General features: G+C 56.5%; 2 protein-coding genes across 3 annotated transcripts in view; one reads left to right on the top strand and one right to left on the bottom strand.

Annotated features, from left to right (window-relative positions):
* Nucleotides 1-7803, bottom strand: part of ANO8 (anoctamin 8) — a 29475-nt gene extending 21672 nt beyond the window's left edge. For both annotated transcript variants that reach the window (XM_056512380.1, XM_056512381.1), the window contains exons 1-2: nt 7621-7803; nt 1438-1548 (exon numbers count right to left, since the gene is read on the bottom strand). In XM_056512380.1, coding sequence (XP_056368355.1) covers nt 1438-1548; nt 7621-7708 — 199 coding nt within the window. In that variant the 5' untranslated portion in view covers nt 7709-7803. The remainder of the gene's footprint in view (nt 1-1437; nt 1549-7620) is intronic.
* Nucleotides 7804-9272: 1469 nt separating this feature from the next.
* Nucleotides 9273-21573, top strand: GTPBP3 (GTP binding protein 3, mitochondrial). The gene is made up of 11 exons (XM_056512382.1): nt 9273-9319; nt 9698-10098; nt 10225-10359; nt 10618-10896; nt 12376-12462; nt 13371-13573; nt 14768-14840; nt 16314-16457; nt 17486-17651; nt 20151-20423; nt 21174-21573. Exons 1-11 carry the CDS (start codon nt 9282-9284, stop codon nt 21418-21420), a joined length of 2046 nt encoding a protein of 681 aa, XP_056368357.1. The 5' UTR covers nt 9273-9281; the 3' UTR covers nt 21421-21573.
* The last annotated feature ends 2121 nt before the right edge of the window (nt 21574-23694 follow it).

Genomic DNA, 23694 nt, shown 5'->3' with positions numbered 1-23694 from the left:
CACATCTCTCCCCAATCCCACACCCCTCCCCAATCCCACATCTCTCCCCAATCCCACATCTCTCCCCAGTACCACATCTCTCCTGACATCCCACATCTCTCCCCAATCCCACATCTCTCCCCAATCCCACATCTCTCCCCAATCCCACATCTCTCCCCAATCCCACATCCCTCCCCAATCCCACATCCCTCCCCAATCCCACATCTCTCCCCAATCCCACATCTCTCCCCAATCCCACATCTCTCCCCAATCCCACATCTCTCCCCAATCCCACATCCCTCCCCAATCCCACATCCCTCCCCAATCCCACATCCCTCCCCAGTCCCACATCTCTCCCCAATCCCACACCCCTCCCCAATCCCACATCCCTCCCCAATCCCACATCCCTCCCCAATCCCACATCTCTCCCCAATCCCACATCCCTCCCCAATCCCACATCTCTCCCCAATCCCACATCTCTCCCCAATCCCACACCCCTCCCCAATCCCACATCTCTCCCCAATCCCACATCTCTCCCCAGTACCACATCTCTCCTGACATCCCACATCTCTCCCCAATCCCACATCTCTCCCCAATCCCACATCTCTCCCCAATCCCACATCTCTCCCCAATCCCACATCCCTCCCCAATCCCACATCCCTCCCCAATCCCACATCTCTCCCCAATCCCACATCCCTCCCCAATCCCACATACCCCATTCGGAGCCTCCCAGGCTCTCCCCACCATCCCCACCCCCTCCTGCCCCGGTTATCCCAGATTTTCCTGGCCACATCCCCATCCCAATCCTGGTTTTCCTGATCACATCCTCTCCTGACTTTCCCCATCACATCCCGATCCCGATTTTCCCCATCCCCTCCCAATCCCGGTTTTCCCAATCACATCCCCTCTCGTTTTTCCCCATCCCATTCCAATCCCGATTTTCCCAGTCACAGTCCCTCCCAAAACCGGTTTTCCTGGTCACATCCTGGGCTCGGTTTTCCCCATCCCCTCCCGATCCCGGTTTTCCAGGCCACATCCCCTCCCGATTTTCCCCATCCCGATCCCGGTTTTCCCAGCCCGATCCCCTCCCGATCCCGTTTTTCCCCATCCCATCCCCTCCCGATTTTAACCATCCCAATCCCGGTTTTCCCGGTTACATCCTGATCTCAGGTTTCCCCATCCCCTCCCGATCCCGGTTTTCCCGGCCACATCCCCTCCCGATTTTCCCCATCCCATCCCAATCCCGATTTTCCCCATCCCATCTTCTCCCGCTCCCGATTTTCCCCATCCCGATCCCGGTTTTCCCGGCCACATCCCCTCCCGATTTTCCTCATCCCATCCCAAATCCCGATTTTCCCCATCCCATCCCCTCCCGCTCCCGGTTTTCCCCATCCCATCCCAATCCCGATTTTCCCCATCCCATCCCCTCCCGCTCCCGGTTTTCCCGGGATTCCCTACCCGGGAATGTCATGAGCACGTCGCAGTTCTCGGTGGGCACCGTTTTCATCCAGGCCTTGTGGGACATGATGTAGCGCCCGGCCTGGAGCAGCCGCTTCCCGAAGAGTTTATCTGCGGCGGGGAGGGATCAGAATCCCCGGGAAGCGAATCCCAAAATCCCCCAGGAGCCCCGCGATGGCAGCGGGACACGTCCCCGGCTGTCCCCAACCCGGCCGTGGCACAGGTCACCGCGGTGCCACCGCCCTGGCATCGGATTTCTCCTGCGGCATCTCCCAAAAAAATCGGCCCCGACAGCTGCGGGGAGGAGCTGCCAGGGGCCGAATGTCGCCGGGGTGTCCCCTCGGAGCGTCCCCAAAGCCTCTCTCACCTCCTCCCGCTGCCCCTCCGAGGCATGGGAAACCGCAGGAAAAAAAAGGGAATAGGGAAAAAAAAAATTAAAAAAAAAAAAAAAAAAAATTAAAAAAAAAAATCATCCGGTCTCCATGGAAACCCAGCGAGGCCCCGCGCCGCCGCACCGAGGTGGGATGGGGACATGGGGACAGTCCCCAAAGCGCCCCCCGAGAGGGTGGCACGCGTTGTCCCTGTCCCCGGTGGGGTGGGGACAAGGCGCATCCCAAAAAAAACCACCTGGGGATGGCAGGGAGAGAGGGATGGGGGTTCCCCGGTGGCGTGGGGACCCCGATTGTCGCTTCCCTGTCTCGGTGTCCCCTCCTGTCTCGGTGTCCCCTCCTGCCCCGGTGTCCCCTCCTCGGATGTCGCGCCTGCCCCAGGGCAGGGAAGGGCTCGGGGTGCCGGAACCGCCCGGGAAAACAGGAAATTCCAAAGCTGCTCGTGCCGGGCAATGCGCCCCAAATCTGCCGGAATCTCCGCTGGGACCCCCCAAAACCCGCCGGGCTCTGAAAGGCCGCGCTGTCCCCGAGCCGTGGGTGGCACTTGGGGACAGGGCCAGGCTGCCACCCGCGCTGTGGCACCGCTCCGGGGGGCTGGGGGCGCTGGGGGCGGGGATGGGGTGCCGGGGTGTTGGGGTGCCTGGGTAATGGGGTACCAGGGTGTTTGGGGTACCAGGGTGTCCGGGTATTGGGGTATTAGGGTGCTCGAGTGTCGGGGTGTCAGGGTTTTGGGGTGCCGGGGTGCTCAGGTGTTTGGGTGTCAGGGTGTTGGTGTGTTGGGGTGTCAGGGTGTTTGGGGTACCAGGGTGTCCGGGTATTGGGGTATTGGGGTGCTCGAGTGTTGGGGTGTCAGGGTTTTGGGGTGCCTGGGTAATGGGGTGCCGGGGTGTTTGGGGTACTGGGGTGTCAGGGTGCGGGGGTGTTGAGATTTAGGGGTGCTCAGGTGTTTGGGTGTCAGGGTGTTGGTGTGTTGGGGTGTTGGGGTGTCAGGGTGTTTGGGTTCCAGGGTGTCCGGGTATTGGGGTGCTCGAGTGTTGGGGTGTCAGAGTGTTTGGGGTGCTGGGGTATTGGGGTGTCAGAGTGTTTGGGGTACTGGGGTGCCAGGGTGCAGGGGTGTTGAGATTTAGGGGTGCTAGGGTGTTTGGGTGTCAGGGTGTTGGAGTGTTGGGGTGTCAGGGTTTTGGGGTGCTGGGGTGCTGGGGTAATGGGCTGTCCCGGTGTTTGGGGTGTTGGAGTGCCAGGGTGTTGGGACGTTGGGGTGCCAGGGTGTTTGGGTACTGGGGTAATGGGGTGCAGGGGTGTTGAGATTTAGGGGTGCTCAGGTGTTGGGGTGCTGGGGTAATGGGGTGCCAGGGTATTTGGGTACTGAGGTGCCAGGGCGCAGGGGTATTGGGGTGTCAGGGTGTGGGGGTGTTGAGGTTTAGGGGTGCTCGGGTGTTTAGGTGTCAGGGTGTTGGGGTGCTGGGGTGTCAGGGTGTTTGGGGTATTGGGCGCTCAGGTGTTGGTGTGCCAGGGTGCTGGGGTACTGGGGTAATGGGGTGTCCCGGTGTTTGGGGTGTTGGGGTCACAGCGTGTTGGGGTGTCAGGGTGTTTGGGTACTGGGGTAATAGGGTGCCAGGGAGCAGGGGTGCTGAGGTTTAGGGGTGCTAGGGTGTTGGGGTGCCAGGGTTTTGGGATGTTGGGGTGTCAGGGTGTTGGGGTGCTGGGTTATCAGGGTATGGGGTGCCAGGGTGCCCGGGTACTGGGTTTTGGGGTGCCTGGGTGCTGTAATGCCAGGGTGTCAGGGTGCTGAGGTGTTGGGGTGCAGGTTTATTGGGGTGCCTGGGTGTTGGGGTGCCCGGGTGCCAGAGTTTTTTAGGGTGCCAGTGTTTTTAGGGTGCCAATGTTTTAGGGGGCCATGGTTTAGGGTGCCAGCATTGGAGGGTGCCAGGGCACTGCGATATCAACCCAGCAGGGTGCCAGGCTATGTTTAAGGTGCCAGGCTATGTTTTCAGGGTGCCATTATTTTAGGGTGCTATTATTTCAGGGTGCCCTTATTTTCGGGTGCCCTTATTTTAGGGTGCCGTTATTTCAGGGTGCCATTATTTTAGGGTGCCGATATTTTAGGGTGCAGGTATTTTAGGGTGCCATTATTGCAGGGTGCCATAATTTTAGGGTGCATTGCTTTTACGGTGCCGTTATTTCAGGGTACCGGTATTTTAGGGTGTCGATATTTTAGGGTGCCATTATTTCAGGGTGCCGATATTTCAGGGTGCCGGTATTTTAGGGTGCAGGTATTTTAGGATGTTATTATTTTAGGGTGCCGATATTTTAGGGTGCCATTATTTCAGGGTGCCGATATTTTAGGGTGCCATTATTTCGGCGTGCCGTTATTTTAGGATGCTGGTATTTTAGGGTGCATTGCTTTTAGGGGGCCGTTATTTCAGGGTGCCATTATTTTAGGTTGCTGATATTTTAGGGTGCCGGTATTTTAGGGTGCCGGTATTTCAGGGTGCCATTATTTTAGGGTGCCATTATTTTAGGGTGCCATTATTTCAGGACGCCGATATTTTAGGTTGCTGATATTTTAGGGTGCCGTTATTTTAGGGTGCCATTATTTTAGGTCGCTGGTATTTTAGGGTGCCGGTATTTCAGGGTGCCATTATTTTAGGGTGCCATTATTTCAGGGTGCCATTATTTTAGGGTGCCGGTATTTTAGGGTGCCATTATTTTAGGGTGCCATTATTTCAGGGTGCCGGTATTTTAGGTTGCTGATATTTTAGGGTGCCGTTATTTTAGGGTGCCATTATTTTAGGGTGCCGATATTTTAGGGTGCCATTATTTTAGGGTACCATTATTTCAGGGTGCCATTATTTTAGGTTGCCGGTATTTTAGGGTGCCGATATTTAAGGGTGCCGTTATTTTAGGGTGCCGATATTTCAGGGTGCCGGTATTTTAGGGTGCCGGTATTTTAGGATGTTATTATTATAGGGTGCCGATATTTTAGGGTGCCATTATTTCGGCGTGCCGTTATTTTAGGATGCTGGTATTTTAGGGTGCATTGCTTTTAGGGTGCCGTTATTTCAGGGTGCCATTATTTTAGGGTGCCGGTATTTTAGGGTGCCGATATTTTAGGGTGCAGGTATTTTAGGGTGCCATTATTTTGGGGTGTAATTATTTTAGGGTGCCATTATTTTAGGGTGCTGGTGTTTCAGGGTGCCATTATTTCAGGGTACCGATATTTTAGGGTGCCGATATTTTAGGGTGCCCTTATTTCAGGGTTCCATTATTTTAGGGTGCCGATATTTTAGGGTGCCATTATTTCAGGGTTCCATTATTTTAGGGTGCCGATATTTAGGGTGCCATTATTTTGGGGTTCCGTTATTTTAGGGTGCCGATATTTTAGGGTGCCATTATTTCAGGGTGCCGATATTTTAGGGTTCCATTATTTTAGGGTGCCGATATTTTAGGGTGCCATTATTTTAGGGTGCCGTTATTTTAGGTTGCTGATATTTTAGGGTGCCGTTATTTCAGGCTGCCGATATTTTAGGTTGCTGATATTTTAGGGTGCCGTTATTTTAGGGTGCCATTATTTTGGGGTACCATTATTTCAGGGTGCCATTATTTCAGGGTGCCATTATTTCAGGGTGCCATTATTTTAGGTTGCCGTTATTTTAGGTTGCTGGTATTTTAGGGTGCCGATATTTCAGGGTGGCATTATTTTAGGGTGCCATTATTTTAGGGTGTCGTTTTTTTAGGGTGCCATTATTTTAGGTTGCCGATATTTTAGGGTGCAAGTATTTTAGGCTGCCATTATTTTGGGGTGTAATTATTTTAGGGTGCCATTATTTTAGGGTGCTGGTATTTCAGGGTACCATTATTTCAGGGTACCGATATTTTAGGGTGCCGGTATTTCAGGGTGCCGGTCTTTCAGGGTGCCGTTATTTTAGGGTGCCGGTATTTCAGGGTGCCGTTTTTTTAGGGTGCCATTATTTTAGGTTACCGATATTTTAGCGTGCTGATATTTTAGGGTGCCATTATTTCAGGGTACCGATATTTTATGGTGCCGATATTTCAGGGTGCCGTATTTCAGGGTGCCGGTATTTTAGGTTGCTGATATTTTAGGGTGCCGATATTTTAGGGTACCATTATTTCAGGGTGCCGATATTTTAGGTTTCCGGTATTTCAGGGTTCCGTTATTTTAGGGTGCCGGTATTTTAGGGTGCCGGTATTTCAGGGTTCCGTTATTTTAGGGTGCCGGTATTTTAGGGTGCCATTACTATAGGGTGCCATTATTTCAGGGTGCCATTATTTTAGGGTCCCATTATTTCAGGGTGCAGGTATTTTAGGGTGCAGTTATTTTAGGGTGCCCTTATTTTAGGGTGCCATTATTTTGGGGTGCCATTATTTCAGGGTGCCGGTATTTTAGGTTGCCGATATTTTAGGGTGCCGATATTTTAGGGTGCCGGTATTTCAGGGTTCCGTTATTTTAGGGTGCCATTATTACAGGGTACCATTATTTCAGGGTGCCGGTATTTTAGGGTGCCGATATTTTAGGGTGCCGATATTTTAGGGTGCCATTATTTCAGGGTTCCATTATTTTAGGGTGCCGATATTTTAGGGTGCCATTATTTCAGGGTTCCGTTATTTTATGGTGCCGATATTTTAGGGTGCCGGTATTTCAGGGTTCCGTTATTTTAGGGTGCCGATATTTTAGGGCGCCGCCGGCCGTGGCGGTGCCACCCTGCCCCGCAGCCGGGTGACACTGAGCTCACCCAACCCGCATTATTCATGTCCCGCCCGCATCGGTGCCACCCCGCGCGGGGACAGCGACACGCGCGACACTGCCACGCGTGTAGGGGGGGGTACAGATCCAGCGACAAAAGGGGATTTTCCCACCCAAGGTCACGGAAAACCCCGACACCCCCACGCCGCGCTGTCCCCTCCCGAGTGCCACCAGCGGGGTGGCACTGGGGGGGCTGTGTCACCCCACGCGTGTCCCCGCGTGTCCCCGGCGCTGTGGCTCACCTTGGCTCCCGGGCTAAGGTCACCGCGTGGTGGGGACACCGCCACTGCCCGGGGGTGTCCCCAGGGCCGGCTTGGGGACACGAAGTGGGTCACCCGCAGGCAGGAGCGGCCACCAGGCCTTGTCGCCACCCCCCCCTCCCAGTCAGGGGATGTCACCTGGCCCGGCGCCACGCGGGGGAGGGGACCCCAAGGCCGGCGTGGGGACAGCGACACAAAGGCTGCGAGCTGCGCCACCCCCCTGTCGCGATAGGGGGGGCCTGGAATGGGTGGGGGGGGGTGTGAGGGGTTAAAAAGGCCTTGGTGGCTTTGGGGTGACACCGGCGGGTGTCACACGGATCCCATCCCGGGGAGAGATGTTCGGGATGAGGAGGGGGCGACACAAAATCAGACCCCCCCCCCAAAAAAAAACGAAGCGGGACCCGCACGGAAGAGGCGGGGGATGGGTCCGGAGCTGTCCCGGTACCGGGGGATGCTCCGAGCTCCACCAGCCCCAAAAACAGCCCCAGAACCGCTGATCCCGGTGGTGATCCCGGTGATCCGCATCCGCAGCGAGCCGCATCCCGGCCCCCCCTCACAACACTGCCGGTAACCCCCCCGAAATCCTCCGCCGCTTCCCGCAATCCCCTCCGGTTCCTCCCGCTCCTCCCGGTTCCTCCCGGTCCTTTCCGTTTCTCCCGGTTCCTCCCGGTCCCTTCCGTTTCTCTCGGTTTCTCCCGGCTCCTCCCGGTCCCCCCCGGTTCCTCCCGGTTTTCCCAGGCTCTCCCCGTTTCTCCCGGTTCTCCCGTACCCAGCACTCCGGTGGGAGCCGCCGGTTCCGCTCTCTCCTCCGCGGCCGGGCCCCGCCGGTTCCGCTCAGCCTCCGGCGGTTCGGGCATGGCTGGGGGCACGGCGGGCACCGGGGCATGAGGCCGCCGGTGCCACCACCGGGAGCCGCCGCCGGTGCCACCAGGGCCGGTGGCGGCTCGGGAGGAGGGACAAAGGCGGCGGCGGAGCGGAGCCCGCAGCTCCCGGCCCCCCCTTTAACGCTCTGGTTGGCCACGCGTGTCCGGCCGCGCCCCGTTCCACGCTGGGGGGGGGGGGGGGGGTCCTGGCAATAGTGGGGGGGGGGTCCCAGTTCTGCCCCACGGTGTCCCCAGTGTCCCCTCCCCCTATATCTGCCCCCCATCCCCCACATCTTGTTTTGACGGCGTTGTCCCCAAGTGTCCCCTCCCGTCCGCGGTAACCCGAACCCTCGTGACATTTTGGGTGACCCCCCTCCCCCCCTTCGCTTCGTTCCCCTCCCCCTCATTTTAGGGGGATCCCCTGCAGCCCCCCCAAAATAATCCCGGAGGGTCCTGGTTGGCCTGGGCTGTCCCGCCCATCCCCCACCTCGGGAATTTGGGAATTGGGGTGGGGGGCGCGGTGCTGCCCCACCCCCATCCCCCACCTCCCCCCGCGGTTATTTTGGGGTGGGGGCTGGGTGCCAGCTCGGCTCGTTGGTGCCACCACGAGATGTCCCCGCTGTTGTCACCGCGGCTGGAGACAGGGGACAGCTGGGGGGGACAGGCCCGGGAGTTCGGGCTGGTTTTGGGGTGGGGGCGCAGGAAAAATTTGGCGCAGGGTGGGGGGGGGGCAGGGCTGAGAATTCCAGGATTGTGGAGCCATCGGGAAAATCCCAAATTCTGTCCCTGGTGGGGAATGGGGGCTGGGGGCACGGATTCCCAGTCTGTCCCAGTCTGTCCCTGTGGGATTCTCAGGCCATCCCAGTCTGTCCCAGTGTATCCCAGTCTGTCCCTTCCATGGATTCCAAATCCATCCCAGTCTGTCCCAGTCTGTGTCCCAGCTAACACTTCCCAGTCTATCCCAGTCCATCCCAGTCCATCCCGGTCCGTCCCAGTGTATTCCAGTCTGTTCCAATGTATCCCAGTCTGTCCCTGCCAGGTATTCCCAGTCTGTCCCAGTCTGTCCCAGTCTGTCCCAGTCTGTATGGGCTGGGAACAGGAAGGGATGTGGGATAAAGACGAGGAATGGGAGCAGGATGGGATGAGGATGAGGATGATGAGGATGAAGAGCAGGACGCAGGACAGCCAGGGCGAGCAGCGGCTGGAAGGGAGGGAGCGAGAGGGGCGAGCTGCAGCCCGGTGGCCCCGCGGGGTGCGGGACGAGCCCGGGGGGCGCGGGCGGAGGGACCCCGAGGGGACACGCGGGGACCCCCGTGTCTGTACGGATTCACCAGGGCGCCGCCATGTTTGTGTGTTAACCAATCAGAACCCGCGTTTCACCCCTAGCCCCGCCCCTCGATGTGTATTGACCAATAGGATGCGTTGATGGGCGGAAGCGCTGGGGAAAGGGCGCGGCCATTGTTACGGATTGACCAATCAGAGGTGCGGGTTCGGTGTGGCCACGCCCCCTCCGTGGGTACCGACCAATGGCGTGCGGCGGTGGGCGGGGCCAGGAGGGCGCGCGGTGATGGCGCTGAGCGGGGTCGTGAGGGCGGCGCGGGGCAGGTGACGGGGCCGGGGGACACGGGGGGACATTGGGGGACACGGGGGGACACAGGGACACGGGGGGACACGGGGGGACAGGGGGGACATGGCGGGACAGGGGGACATGGGGGGACATGGGGACATGGGGGACACGGGGGGACACGGGGGGACAGGGGGGCACGGGGGGCACAGGGACACGGGGGGGACATGGGGGACACGGGGGGCATGGGGGGACATGAGGGACATGGGGGGACAGGGTCTCACCGGGGGAAGGGTCTCACCTGGGGAAGGGTCTCACCTGGGGAGGGTCTCACCTGGGGAGGGTCTCACCTGGGGAAGGGTCTCTCCCCCTCTGTGCCCAGAACGACCCCGACCCTCCCCTCCCTTCCCCTCCCGCAGGTGGGCGCGTCCCCTGAGCTGCGCGGTGACACCTGCGGGGACAGGTGACGTCAGAGGTGCCACAGGTGTCAGAGTTTACACGGGTCACACGGGTGTCAGAGGTCACACGGGTCACACAGGTGTCACAGGTGTCAGAGGTCATACAGGTCACACAGGTGACAGAGGTGTCAGAGGTTACACAGGTGCCCCAGGTGTTCCAGGTGTCAGAGGTCACACAGGTGTCCTAGGTGACAGAGGTGTCGCAGGTGTCCCAGGTGACACAGGTGACAGAGGTCACACAGGTGTGCGAGGTCACACAGGTGTCCCAGGTATTCCAGATGACAGAGGTGTCTCAGGGGGCCCAGGTGCCCCAGGTCACACAGGTGACAAAGGTCACACAGGTGCCCCAGGTGTTGCCCCAGGTGACAGATGTGCCCCAGGTCACACAGGTGCCCCAGTTGTCCCAGGTACCCCAGGAGACAGAGGTCACACAGGTGGCACAGGTGTCAGAGGTCACACAGGAGACAGAGGTCACACAGATGATACAGGTGACAGAGGTCACACAGATGACACAGGTGACAGAGATGTCAGAGGTCACACAGGTGCCCCAGGTGACAGAGGTGCCCCAGGTGACAGATGTGCTCCAGGTGCCCCAGGTCACACAGGTGCCCCAGGTGACACAGGTGACAGATGTGCCCCAGGTGACACAGGTGACAGATGTCACACAGGTTCCCCAGGTGCCGCCCCAGGTGACAGAGGTGCCCCAGGTCACACAGGTGTCAGAGGTCACACAGGTGTCAGAGGTCACACAGGTGCCCCAGGTATTGCCCCAGATGACAGAGGTTGCCCAGGTCACACAAGTGACACAGGTGACAGAGGTCACACAGGTCACACAGGTGCCCCAGGTCACACAGGTGACAGATGTGCCCCAGGTGCCCCAGGTCACACAGGTGCCCCAGCTGTCGCCCCAGGCGCCACCCCAGGTGTCCCAGGTGCCACCCCAGGTGCCACCCCAGGTGCCACCATCTTCGCGCTGTCGTCGGCGCCGGGGCGCTGCGGCGTGGCCGTGATCCGGGCCAGCGGCCCCGGCAGCTTCGGGGCGCTGCAGAGCCTGGCGGGGACCCCCGGGGTGCCCCCCCCGAGGGTCCTGGCCCTGCGCAGCATCCGGGACCCCCGCACCGGAGAGACCCTGGACAGGGGGCTGGTGGTCTGGTTCCCAGGTGGGGGAAAAATGGGGTTTTGGGGAGGGGAAATTGGGGTTTGGGGGGGGGAAATTGGGGTTTGGGGGGGGAAATTTGGGGTTTAGGGGGGAAATTGGGGGTTGGGGGTGGGAAATTGGGGTTTGGGGGGGGGAAATTGGGGTTTGGGGAGGGGAAATTTGGGGTTTGGGGGACGAAATTGGGGGTTGGGGGACGAAATTGGGGGTTGGGGGTGGGAAATTGGGGTTTGGGGGGGGGAAATTTGGGATTTGGGGGGGAAATTGGGGTTTGGGAGGGGGGAAATTGGGGTTGGGGGGTGAAAAATGGGGTTTGGGGGCAAATTGGGGGTTGTGGGTGGGAAATTGGGGGTTTGGGGGGATGGATTTGGGGGGGAGAAAATGGGGTTTGGGGGGGTCTGGGTTCAGGGGTCCTTCGTGGTCTGGTTCCCAGGTGGGGAGATTTGGGGTTTGAGGGGGGAAAAGTTGCGGTTTGGGGGGGGGGAAATTTGGGTTTGGGGGAATGGATTTGGGGTTTGGTGGGGAAAAATTTGGGGTTTTGGGGGGGGAAAATGGGGTTTGGGGGGATGGATTTGGGGTTTGGGGTGTTAAAAATGGGGTTTGGGGGGGAAAAATTGGGGTTTGGGGGGATGGATTTGGGGTTTGAGGGGGGAAAAGTTGGGGTTTGGGGGGGGAAAACGGGGTTTGGGGGGTCTGGGTTCAGGGGTCCATGGTGATCTGGTTCCCAGGTGGGGAGATTTGGGGTTTGGGGGGGAAAAATTGGGGGTTTTGGGGGGAGAAATTGGAGTTTGGGGGGGGGAAATTGGAGTTTGGGGGTGGGAAATTGGGGTTTGGGGGGGGAAAATGGGGTTTGGGGGGGAGAAATTGGGGTTTGGGGAGGGAAAATTGGAGTTTGGGGGGATGGATTTGGGGTTTGAGGGGGGAAAAGTTGGGGTTTGGGGGGGTAAAAATAGGGTTTGGGGGGAAATTGGGGGTTGGGGGTGGGAAATTGGGGTTTGGGGGGGGAAAAGTTTGGGGTTTGGGGGGGGAAATGGGGTTTGGGGGGAAATTGGGGTTTGGGGCGGACAGATTTAGGTTTGGGGGGGACAAATTTGGGTTTTGGGGTGACAAACTTTGGGTTTGGGGGGCACAAATTGGGGTTTGGGAGGACAAATTTCGGGGTTTGGAGGGTCTGGGTGATGAGTTGGGGGGTGCTCAGTGCCCCCTGGGGGTTTGGGGGGCACAAATTTGGGTTTTGGGGTGACAAATTTTGGGTTTGGGGGGCACAAATTGGGGTTTGGGGGGACAAATTTGGGTTTGGGGTTCACAGTTTTGGGGTTTGGGGGGGGTCTGGGTGATGAATTGGGGGTCTCAGTGCCCCGTGGGGGTTTGGGGGGCACTGGCACAGCCCCCATTTGGGATCGGGGTGTCCCCAGACGCCGTTTTGGGGGTGCCAGGGCGGGGAGGGGATTTCGGGGTGCCCACCCCCCCCTGTGCCCCCCAGGACCCCACAGCTTCACCGGGGAGGATTGTGCTGAGCTGCACGTGCACGGGGGGCCCGCCGTGGTCAGCGGGGTGCTGGGGGCGCTGGGTGAGCTCCTGGTCACCCCAAAATGTCCCTTTTCAATCGTATCCTGATCCTTCCCCACCCCAAACTTCCCTTTTTTCCTCCTTTCCCCTTTGTGTTTTCCCATTTGGGATCCTGAGGGTTCTGGCCGATCCTTCCCCATCCCATTTCCCCTTTTCCCTTTCCCCCATCCCGTTTCCACCCCGATAATCCCCTCACTCCCTCCCTCCCTCCCCACCCCATTTCCCTCGGGATCCCCCCATTTCCCCATTCCCCAGGATTCCCCCATACCCAGGATCCCCCCATTCCCCCATTCCCCCATTATCCCCCCATTCCCCCGGGATCCCCCCATTCCCAGGATTCCCCATTCCCAGGATCCCCCCATTCCCCGCGGGATCCCCCCATTCCCCCATTTCCCTGGGATTCCTCCATCCCCCCATTCCCAGGATTCCCCCCATTCCCCCATTCCCCAGGATCCCCCCATTTCCTGCGGGATCCCCCCATTCCCCCGGGATTCCTCCATCCCCCCATTCCCAGGATGCCCCCATTCCCCGGGATCCCCATTCCCCGGGATCCCCTCATTCCCCCATTCCCACATTTCCCCAGGATTCCCCCATTTCCCGGGACCCCCCCCATTCCCCCATTTCTCAGGATCCCCCCCATTCCCCGGGATCCCCCCATTCCTCCATCCCCCATTCCCCAGGATTCCCCAATTCCCCAGGATCCCCCCATTCCCCAGGATCCCCCCATTTCCCCGGGATCCCCCCATTCCCCAATTCCCCCATTTCCCCTGGGATTCCCCCATTTCCCCGGGATCCCCCATCCCCAGGATCCCCCATTCCCAGGGATCCCCCCATTCCCCCATTCCCCAGGATCCCCCCATTCCCGGGGACCCCCCAGGACCCCCCATCCCATCCCACCCTCTCCCCCAGGCCGTTTGCCCGGGCTCCGTCCGGCCGAGCCGGGCGAGTTCTCCCTCCGTGCGTTCCGCCGGGGCAAGCTGGACCTGACGGCGGCCGAGGGGCTGCGGGACCTGCTGGGGGCGGAGACGGAGGCGCAGCGGCGCCAGGCCCTGCGGCAGCTGCGGGGCGAGCTGGGCCAGCTCTACGGCGCCTGGAGCCGCGTCCTCACGCAGGTGGGGCTGCCGGGCCTGGGCGTGGCTACCAAAGCCTGAGCCTGGCTACCGAACCGTGCTCGTGGCTACCAAAGCCAGAGTGTGGCTACCAAAGCCTGGGCGTGGCTACTGAACCGTGCTCGTGGTTACCAAACTCTCCCGTGGCTACCGAGCCCTCCCGTGGCCACCAAATCCTGCTCGTGGCTACCAAACCCTCTGTGGCCACCAAAACCTGCTTGTGGCTACCAAACTCTGCTGGTGGCTACCAAACCCTGCTCATTGCTACCAAACCTTCCCGTGGCCACCAAACCTTCCCCTGGCCACCAGACTCTGCTTGTGGCTACCAAAGCCTGCTCATGGCTACTGAACACTGTTCATTGCTACCAAACCCTCTGTGGCCACCAAAACTTGCTTGTGGTTACCAAGCACTGCTCATGGCTACTGAACCGTGCTCGTGGCTGCCAAACCCTCCTGTGGCCACCAAACTCTGCTCGTGGCTACCAAACCCTGACCCAAGTGGGGCTCCCTACAGGGCTGCCAAAGCCTGAGCGTGGCTACCAAACGCTGCTTGTGGCTACTAAACCCTCCCGTGGCCACCAAATTCTGCTCGTGGCTACCAAAGCCTGCTCGTGGCTACTGAACCATGCTCGTGGTTGCCAAACTCTCCCGTGGCTACCAAACTCTGCTCGTGGCTACCAAACTCTGCTCGTGGCTACCGAACCCTGACCCAAGTGGGGCTCCCTGCAGGGCTGCCAAAGCCTGAGCGTGGCTACCGAACCATGCTCGTGGCTACCAAACCCTCCCGTGGTCACCAAACGCTGCCTGTGGCCACCAAAGCTTGCTCATATCCTGCTCATGGCCAGCAAAGCCAGCTGGTGGCTACCAAACGCTGCTCGTGGCTACCAAAGCTTGCTCATGGTTGCCAAACCCTGCTGGTGGCCAGCAGCCTGGGCTGTCCCCATGTCTCTGCAGTGTCCCTTTAGTGTCACAGTGTCCCCGCAGTGTCACAGTGTCCACATGTGTCCCCGTGTGTCACTGTGTCCCTGTGTCCCCGCAGTGTCCCCTCAGTGTCCCTGTGTCCCTGTGTCCCCGTGTGTCCCTGTGTCACTGTGTCCCTGTGTCCCCGCAGTGTCCCCTCAGTGTCCCTGTGTCCCCTCAGTGTCCCTGTGTCCCCTCAGTGTCCCTGTGTCCCTGTGTCCCTGTGTCCCCCTGCAGGCGCTGGCGCACATCGAGGCGTTCATCGACTTCAGCGAGGATGACGGTGTGGGGGAGCAGGTGCTGTCCCAAGGTGAGAGCGGGACACCTGTGTCACCTGTGTCACCTCAGAGTGTCACACCTGTGTGTCACACCTGTGCCACCTGTGTATCACCTGTGTCACCTCCCGTCAGTGTCACCTGTGTCACCTCAGTGTCACCTGAGTGTCACCTGTGTCACCTCAGTGCCACCTGTGTGTCACCTCAGTGTCACCTGTGTCACCTGTGTCACCTGAGTGTCACCTGTGTCACCTCTGTGTCCCCTCAGTGTCACAGCTGTGTCCCCTCTCCAGTGTTTTATTCCCGTATTTGGGGTCAGGACGTGGGGTCACTCCCCGTGTTCTATTCCCAAATTTGGGATCAGGACAGGGGCTCTGTGAGTGTTCTCCCAAATTTGGGATCGGGACAGGGTCTCTGTGGGTATTTTCCTGTATTTGGGATCGGGACAGGGGTCTCTGTGAGTATTCTCCCAAATTTGGGATCAGGACAGAGGGTCTCTCCAGGCATTTCCCCAAATTTGGGATCAGGACAGGGTCTCTGTGGGTATTTTCCTGTATTTGGGATCAGGACAGGTGTCTGTATTTGGGATCAGGACAAGGGTCTCTGTGGGTATTCTCCCAAACTCGGGCCCTGCTCAGGGTCTCTCGGGTGTCTCCCAAATTTGGGATCAGGACAGGCTCTCTCTGGTATCTCCCAAACTCGTGCCCTGCTCAGGCTCTCTCCGGGTATTTCCCCAAATTCGGGATCTGGTCAGGGCTCTCTCCGGGTATTTTCCCGTATTTGGGATCGGGACAGGGGTCTCTGTGGGTATTTTCCCGTATTTGGGGTCGGGACAGGGGTCTGTATTTGGGATCAGGACAGGGGTCTGTATTTAGGATCGGGACAGGGGTCTCTCCGGGTATTTTCCCGTATTTGGGATCAGGACAGGGGTCTGTATTTGGGATCAGGACAGGGTCTGTATTTGGGATCAGGACAGGGGTCTGTATTTAGGATCGGGACAGGTGTCTGTATTTGGGATCAGGACAGGGGTCTGTATTTGGGATCGGGACAGGGTCTCTCCGGGTATTGTCCCGTATTTGGGATCAGGACAGGGTCTCTGTGGGTATTTCCCACCTCTTTCCCACCCGCAGTGTCGGGCTCGGTGCGGGCTCTGGAGCGGGAGATCCACAGGGGGTCTGTGGGATCAGGACAGGGGTCTGTATTTGGGATCGGGACAGGGGTCTGTATTTGGGATTGGGACAGGGATGTGTATTTGGGATCGGGACAGGGGTCTCTGTGGGTATTTTTCCCGTATTTGGGATCGGGTCAGGGTCTCTCCGGGTATTTTCCCGTATTTGGGATCAGGACAGGTGTCTGTATTTGGGATCGGGACAGGGGTCTGTATTTGGGATCTGCTCAGGCTCTCCCGGGTATTTTCCCGTATTTGGGATCGGGTCAGGGCTCTCTCCGGGTATTTTCCCGTATTTGGGATCGGGACAGGGGTCTCTGTGGGTATTTCCCACCCGCAGTGTCGGGCTCGGTGCGGGCTCTGGAGCGGGAGATCCGCGCCCACCTGCGGGACGGGCGGCGCGGGGAGCGGCTGCGGGCGGGGGTGCGCGCCGTCATCGCCGGGCCCCCCAACGCGGGCAAGAGCAGCCTGTTCAACCTGCTGTGTGAGTGCGGGGCACCCCAAAACCTTCCACCGGGCACCCGTGGGTGGGGAAGGGACGGGGTGATTCCCAAAATTCACAGGGAGCCGTTCCCAGGGCACCCGTGGGTGGGGATGATTCCCAAAATCCCCCAGGGAGTCGTTCCCGGTGTCCTCAGGGCACCCATGGGTGGGATAATTCCTAAAATCCACAGGGAACTGTTCCCGGTGTCCCCAGGGCAACCATGGGTGGGGAAGGGAGGGGATGATTCCCAAAATTAACAGGGAAATGTTCCCGGTGTCCCCAGGGCACTGTGTCACCCATGGGTGGGGAAGGGAGGGGATAATTCCCAAAATCCCGCCGGAGCCCTTGCCGGTATCCCCAGGGCACCCATGGGTGGGGATGATTCCCAAAATCCCCCAGGGAACTGTTCCCGGTGTCACCAGGGCACCCGTGGGTGGGATAATTCCCAAAATCCACAGGGAGTCATCCCCGGTGTCACCACGGCACCCATGGGTGGGGATAATTCCCAAAATCCCGCGGGAGCTGTTCCCGGTGTCACCAGGGCACTGTGACACCCGTGGGTGGGGACTGGTGTGGAGGGATTTGGATAATTCCCAAAATTCACAGGGAGTCATTCCCGGTGTCACCAGGGCACCCATGGGTGGGAATGATTCCTAAAATTCACAGGGAACTGTCCCCGGTATCCCCAGGGCACCCATGGGTGGGGATGATTCCCAAAATCCCCCAGGGAGTCGTTCCCGGTGTCACCAGGGCACTGTGTCACCCATGGGTGGGGATAATTTCCTAAAATTCACAGGGAACTGTTCCCGGTGTCCCCAGGGCACCCATAGGTGGGGATGATTCCCAAAATTCACAGGGAGCCATTCCCGGTGTCACCAGGGCACTGTGTCACCCATGGGTGGGGGGGACTGGGACAATCCCTCGCTGTCCCCAGGGCTCTGTGTCACCCGTGGGTGCCCGACCCCCGGGGTGTCCCTCGCTGTCCCCAGGGCTCTGTGCCACCCATGGGTGTCCCTCGCTGTCCCCAGGCCGCCGCCCGGCCGCCATCGTGTCCCCCCTGGCGGGCACCACGCGGGACGTGCTGGAGGTGCCGCTGGACATCGGGGGGTTCCCGCTGCTGCTCAGCGACACCGCGGGGCTGCGGGCGGCCAGAGACCCCCTGGAGCGGGAGGGGGTGACCCGGGCCCGGGACCGGTGAGGGCGGGGGGTTCGGGGGGGTTTGGGGAGGTTTTTTGGGGTGTTTCGGGGGGTTTTAGGGGTGTCCCCACTGACCCAAAGGTGACACTGCCACGTTGTCCCCAGGCTGTGCTAGGCTGACCTGGGAGGTTCTGGGGGGTTTGGAGGTGGTTTTGGGGGGATTTTGGGGTTTTAAGGGTGGTTTTAGGGGTGGTTTGGGGGATTTTGGGGGGGTTTTGGGGGGGTTTTGGGGTGTCCCCACTGACCCAAAGGTGACACTGCCACGTTGTCCCCAGGCTGACCTGGCTGACCTGGGAGTTTTTGAGGTGGTTTTGGGGGGATTCTGGGGTTTTAGGGTTGGTTTGGGGGGGGATTTTGGGGTTTTAAGGGTGGTTTTGGGGGTTTTGGGGTGGTTTTTGGGGTGTCCCCACTGACCCAAATGTGACATTGCCACCTTGTCCCCAGGCTGACCTGAGAGGTTTTGGGGGTTTGGGGGTTTTTGGGGGGTTTTTGGGGTGTCCCCGCTGACCCAAAGAGTGACACTGCCACCTTGTCCCCAGGCTGACCTGGGAGGTTTTGGGGGGTTTGGAGGTAGTTTTGGGGAGATTTTGGGGTTTTAGGGTTGTTTGGGGGGGATTTTGGGGTTTTAAGGGTGGTTTGGGGGATTTTGGGGTGGTTTTGGGGGGTTTTGGGGTGTCCCCACTGACCCAAAAAGTGACATTGCCACCTTGTCCCCAGGCTGACCTGGAGGGTCCTGGGAGGTTTCAGGGGGTTTCGAGGTGGTTTTGGGGATTTTGGGGTGGTTTGGGGGGATTTTGGGGTTTTAGGGGTGGTTTGAGGGGGATTTTGGGGTGGTTTTGGGTGTTTTGGGGGGTTTTTGGGGTGTCCTCACTGACCCAAAAAGTGACATTGCCACATTGTCCCTAGGCTGACCTGGGAGGTTTTTGGGGGTTTGGAGGTGGCTTTGGGGGGGTTTTGGGGGGTTTTGGGGGTTTTGGGGGGTTTGGGGGTGTCCCCACTGACCCAAAGGTGACACTGCCACCTTGTCCCCAGGCTGACCTGGAGGGTCCTGGGAGGTTTCGGGGGGTTTGGGGGGTTTTAGGGTTGGTTTTGGGGGCATTTTGGGGTTTTAGGGGTGGTTTGGGGGGGGATTTTGGGGTTTTAAGGGTGGTTTGGGGGGTTTTGGGGTGGTTTTTGGGGTGTCCCCGCTGACCCAAAGAGTGACACTGCCACCTTGTCCCCAGGCTGACCTGGGAGGTTTTGGGGGGTTTGGAGGTGGTTTTGGGGGGATTTTGGGGTTTTAAGGGTGGTTTTGGGGGGTTTTGGGGGGGTTCGGGGTTTTTTTGGGGGTTTTGGGGGGGTTCGGGGGATTTTGGGGGGGTTTTGGGGGTGTCCCCACTGAGCCAAAGGTGACACTGCCACGTTGTCCCCAGGCTGACCTGGAGGGTCCTGGGAGGTTTCGGGGGGTTTGGGGGGTTTTAGGGGTGGCTTAGGGGGGATTTTGGGGTTTTAGGGGTGATTTTGGGGGGAGTTCGGGGGGTTTTTGGGGTGTCCCCACTGACCCAAAAGTGACATTGCCACCTTGTCCCCAGGCTGACCTGGAGGGTCCTGGGAGGTTTGGAGGTGGTTTTGGGGGGATTTTGGGGTTTTAGGGGTGGTTTTGGGGGGATTTTGGGGTTTTAGGGGTGGTTTTGGGGAGGTTTTGTGGTGGTTTTGGGGGGATTTTGGGGTTTTAGGGGTGGTTTGGTGGTGATTTCAGGGGTGTGCCACAGCTCAGACCCAAAGATGACACCCCCACCTTGTCCCCAAGCTGTGCCAGGCTGACCTGGTGCATGAGCCTGGAGGATCCTGGGAGGTTTTTGGGGAGCTTTGGGGTGGTTTTGGGGTGGTTTTTTTGGGGTGTCCCCCACATCTCAGCCCAAAGGTGACACCACCTCGCTGTCCCCAGGCTGTGCCAGGCTGACCTGGTGCTGGCAGTGCTCGATGCCACCTCGGTGTCACCCATGCCGGTGGCCCTGGGGGCTGTGCTTGCCCTGGGGCGGTTTTGGGGTTTTTGGGATGGTTTTGGGGTGGTTTTTTGGGGTATCTCCACATCTCGTCCCAAAGGTGATGACACCTCGCTGTCCCCAGGCTGTGCCAGGCTGACCTGGTGCATGAGCCTGGAGGATCCTGGGAGGTTTTGGGGAGCTTTGGGGAGGTTTTTTGGGGAGCTTTGGGGTGGTTTTAGGGTGGTTTTGGGATGGTTTTGGGATGGTTTTGGGGAGCTTTGGGCTGGTTTTTTGGCCATGTCCCCACATCTCAGCCCAAAGGTGACACCCCCACCTTGTCCCCAGGCTGTGCCAGGCTGACCTGGTGCTGGCAGTGCTCGATGCCACCTCGGTGTCGCCCACCCCGGGGGCCCTGGGGGCTGTGTTTGCTCTGGGGCGGTTTTGGGGGGATTTTGGGCTGGTTTGGGGTGGTTTTTTGGGGTGTCCCCCACATCTCAGCCCAAAGGTGACACCCCCACCTTGTCCCCAGGCTGTGCCAGGCTGACCTGGTGCTGGCAGTGCTCGATGCCACCTCGGTGTCGCCCACCCCGGGGGCCCTGGGCGCCGCCCTGGCCGCGCTGGCGCCGCCCCCCGGCACCCCCTGCGTGCTGGTGCTCAACAAGGCCGACCTGCTGGGGGGGGGGCGGGCCGTGTCCCCCCGTGCCACCCGCGCCCGGGGCCACCCTGTCACCCTCCTGTCCTGCAAGACGGGCGAGGGGCTGGGGGCGCTGCTGGAGCTGCTGGAGCAGCAGCTGGCGCAGCTGTGAGTCCTGGGGGGGGGTCCCAAAATCCTCCTGCTGGGGTTTGGGGTGCTCTGGGCTGCCTGGTTTCCTCCTGTGGTTCCTGTCCCTGTTCCCGTTCCCATCCCTAATCCCCTTTTCCAGGTGGGGGGGGAATCCACTTTTCCACACCTGATCCTATTTCCCACCCTTTATCCCATTTCCCACCCCTTATCCCATTTTCCCCACCCCTTATCCCCATTTCCCACCCCTTATCCTCTTCCCAGCTGCAGGAAACCCCTTTTCCCATCCCTTATCCCCTTTCCCCACCCCTTATCCCATTTCCCCACCCTTTATCCCATTTCCAGCTGCAGAAATCCCCATTTCCCACCCCTTTTTCCCCATTCCCAGCTGCAGGAATTTCCATTTCCCAATCCCTTATCCCATTTCCCACCCTTTTTCCCCATTTCCAGCTGCAGGAATTCCCATTTCCCACCCTTTATTCCCATTTCCCACCCTTTATCCCATTTCCCACCCTTTATTCCCATTTCCCATCCCTTTTCCATTCCCACCTTTTTATCCCCCTTCCCAGCTGCGGGAATCCCATTTCCCACCCTTTATTCCCATTTCCCACCCTTTATCCCCATTTCCCACCCTTTATCCCCATTTCCCACCTTTTATTCCCATTTCCCACCCTTTATTCCCATTTCCCACCCTTTATTCCCATTTCCCACCCTTTATCCCCATTTCCCACCCTTTTTTCCCCTTCCCACCCATTTTTTCCCATTTCCCAGCTGCGGGAATCCCCTTCTGGGCTCTCCCAGCCTGACCCAGAGCCGGCACAGCCGCCACCTGGGGGCGTGCGCGGCGGCGCTGTCGCGATTCGGCGACATCATCGGCGACACCGGCGACACGGGGGACCTGGCGGTGGCCGCCGAGCAGCTGCGGGTGGCCCGGCGGGAGCTGGGCAGGATCACGGGGCACGTGGGTGCCAACGACATCCTGGATGTGATTTTTCGGGATTTTTGTGTCGGGAAGTGATGAAATATTCGGTGGTGTCACCTCGGTGGGGGTTGTGTTTGTCACGGGGTTGGAAATGTGAGGGGGAAATTCTGGGAAGTTCCTGAATTAAAAAATAATAATAAAAAAAAGGGCCAGAAACTCTGGGAGGTCCCTGAATTAAAAAAAAATAATAATAAAAAAAAAAGGGTCAGAAACTCTGGGAGGTCCCTGAATTAAAAAAAAAATAAATAAAAAAAAAGGGTCAGAAACTCTGGGAGGTCCCTGAATTAAAAAAAAATAATAAAAAAAAAAGGGTCAGAAACTCTGGGAGGTCCCTGAATTTAAAAAAAAAAAAAAAAAAAAAAAAAGGGTCAGAAACTCTGGGAGGTCCCTGAATTAAAAAAAAAATAAATAAAAAAAAAGGGTCAGAAACTCTGGGAGGTCCCTGAATTAAAAAAAAATAATAAAAAAAAAAGGGTCAGAAACTCTGGGAGGTCCCTGAATTTAAAAAAAAAAAAAAAAAAAAAAAAGGGTCAGAAACTCTGGGAGGTCCCTGAATTAAAAAAAATAATAAAAAAAAAGGGTCAGAAACTCTGGGAGGTCCCTGAATTAAAAAAAAAATAATAAAAAGAAAGGGTCAGAAACTCTGGGAGGTGCCTGAATTAAAAAAAAAATAATAAAAAAAAAGGGTCAGAAACTCTGGGAGGTCACTGAATTAAAAAAAAAATAAAAAATAAAAAAAAAAGGGTCAGAAACTCTGGGAGGTCCTTGAATTAAAAAAAAAATTTAAAAAAAAGGACCAGAAACTCTGGGAGGTCCCTGAATTAAAAAAAAAATAAAAAATAAAAAAGAAAGGGTCAGAAACTCTGGGAGGTCCCTGAATTAAAAAAAAAAAAAAATAAAAAAAAAAGGATCAGAAACTCTGGGAGGTCCCTGAATTAAAAAAAAAAAAATTAAAAAAAAGGGACAGAAACTCTGGGAGGTCCCTGAATTTAAAAAAAAAAATAAAAAAAAAGGGTCAGAAACTCTGGGAGGTCCCTGAATTAAAAAAAAAAAATAAAAAAAAAAAAGGGTCAGAAACTCTGGGAGGTCCCTGAATTAAAAAAAAAAAAAAAAAAAGGGTCAGAAACTCTGGGAGGTCCCTGAATTAAAAAAAAATAATAAAAAAAAAAGGGTCAGAAACTCTGGGAAGTCCCTGAATTAAAAAAAAATAATAAAAAAAAAAGGGCCAGAAACTCTGGGAGGTCACTGAATTAAAAAAAAAAAAAATAAAAAAAAGGGTCAGAAACTCTGGGAGGTCCCTGAATTAAAAAAAAAAAAATAAAAAAGGGTCAGAAACTCTGGGAGGTCCCTGAATTTAAAAAAAAAAATAATAAAAAAGAAAGGGTCAGAAACTCTGGGAGGTCCCTGAATTAAAAAAAAAATAATAAAAAAAAAGGGTCAGAAACTCTGGGAGGTCCCTGAATTAAAAAAAAAAAAAAAAAAAAAAAGGGTCAGAAACTCTGGGAGGTCCCTGAATTAAAAAAAAAAAAAATAAAAAAAAAGGGTCAGAAACTCTGGGAGGTCCCTGAATTAAAAAAAAAAAAAAAAAAAAAAAAAAGGGTCAGAAACTCTGGGAGGTCCCTGAATTTAAAAAAAAAATAATAAAAAAGAAAGGGTCAGAAACTCTGGGAGGTCACTGAATTAAAAAAAAAAAATAAAAAAAAAAGGGTCAGAAACTCTGGGAGGTCCCTGAATTAAAAAAAAATAATAATAAAAAAAAAAGGGTCAGAAAATCTGGGAGGTCCCTGAATTAAAAAAAAAAAAGTAAAAAAAAAGGGTCAGAAACTCTGGGAGGTCCCTGAATTAAAAAAAAAAATAAAATAATAATAATAAAATAAAAAAAAAAGGGCCGGAAAAAAGCATAAAAAGGTCTAGAAAAAAATAACGAAGAAAAAGTTAAGGGGGAAAAATAATCTTAAAAAGGTTCAGAAATAAACATAGAAAAGGTTCAGGAAACAAAAAAAAAAAAAAAAACCAAAAAAAAAAACAGGCAAACAAAAAGGTCCAGAAAAAAGCCTAAAAAGGTCTAGAAAAAAATAATGAAGAAAAAGTTCATGGAAAAAAAAAATCCTTAAAAGGGCCAGAAAAAAAATATCCAAAAAATATCCAGGAAAAAAAAAAAAGGTCAAGAAAAAAACGCAAAAATGTCCAGAAAAAAAACCAAAAAGACGCAGATAAAAAACCCCAAAAAGTCCAGAAAAACACCCAAAAATTCCCAGGAAAAAAAAAAAAAAGTCCAGAAAAAAAACCCAGAAATGTCCAGAAAAACCC

The sequence above is a fragment of the Oenanthe melanoleuca genome, chromosome 28, assembly GCF_029582105.1.
Source record: "Oenanthe melanoleuca isolate GR-GAL-2019-014 chromosome 28, OMel1.0, whole genome shotgun sequence".
Lineage (NCBI taxonomy): Eukaryota > Metazoa > Chordata > Aves > Passeriformes > Muscicapidae > Oenanthe > Oenanthe melanoleuca.
This window is presented reverse-complemented; position numbering and strand designations above follow the sequence as displayed.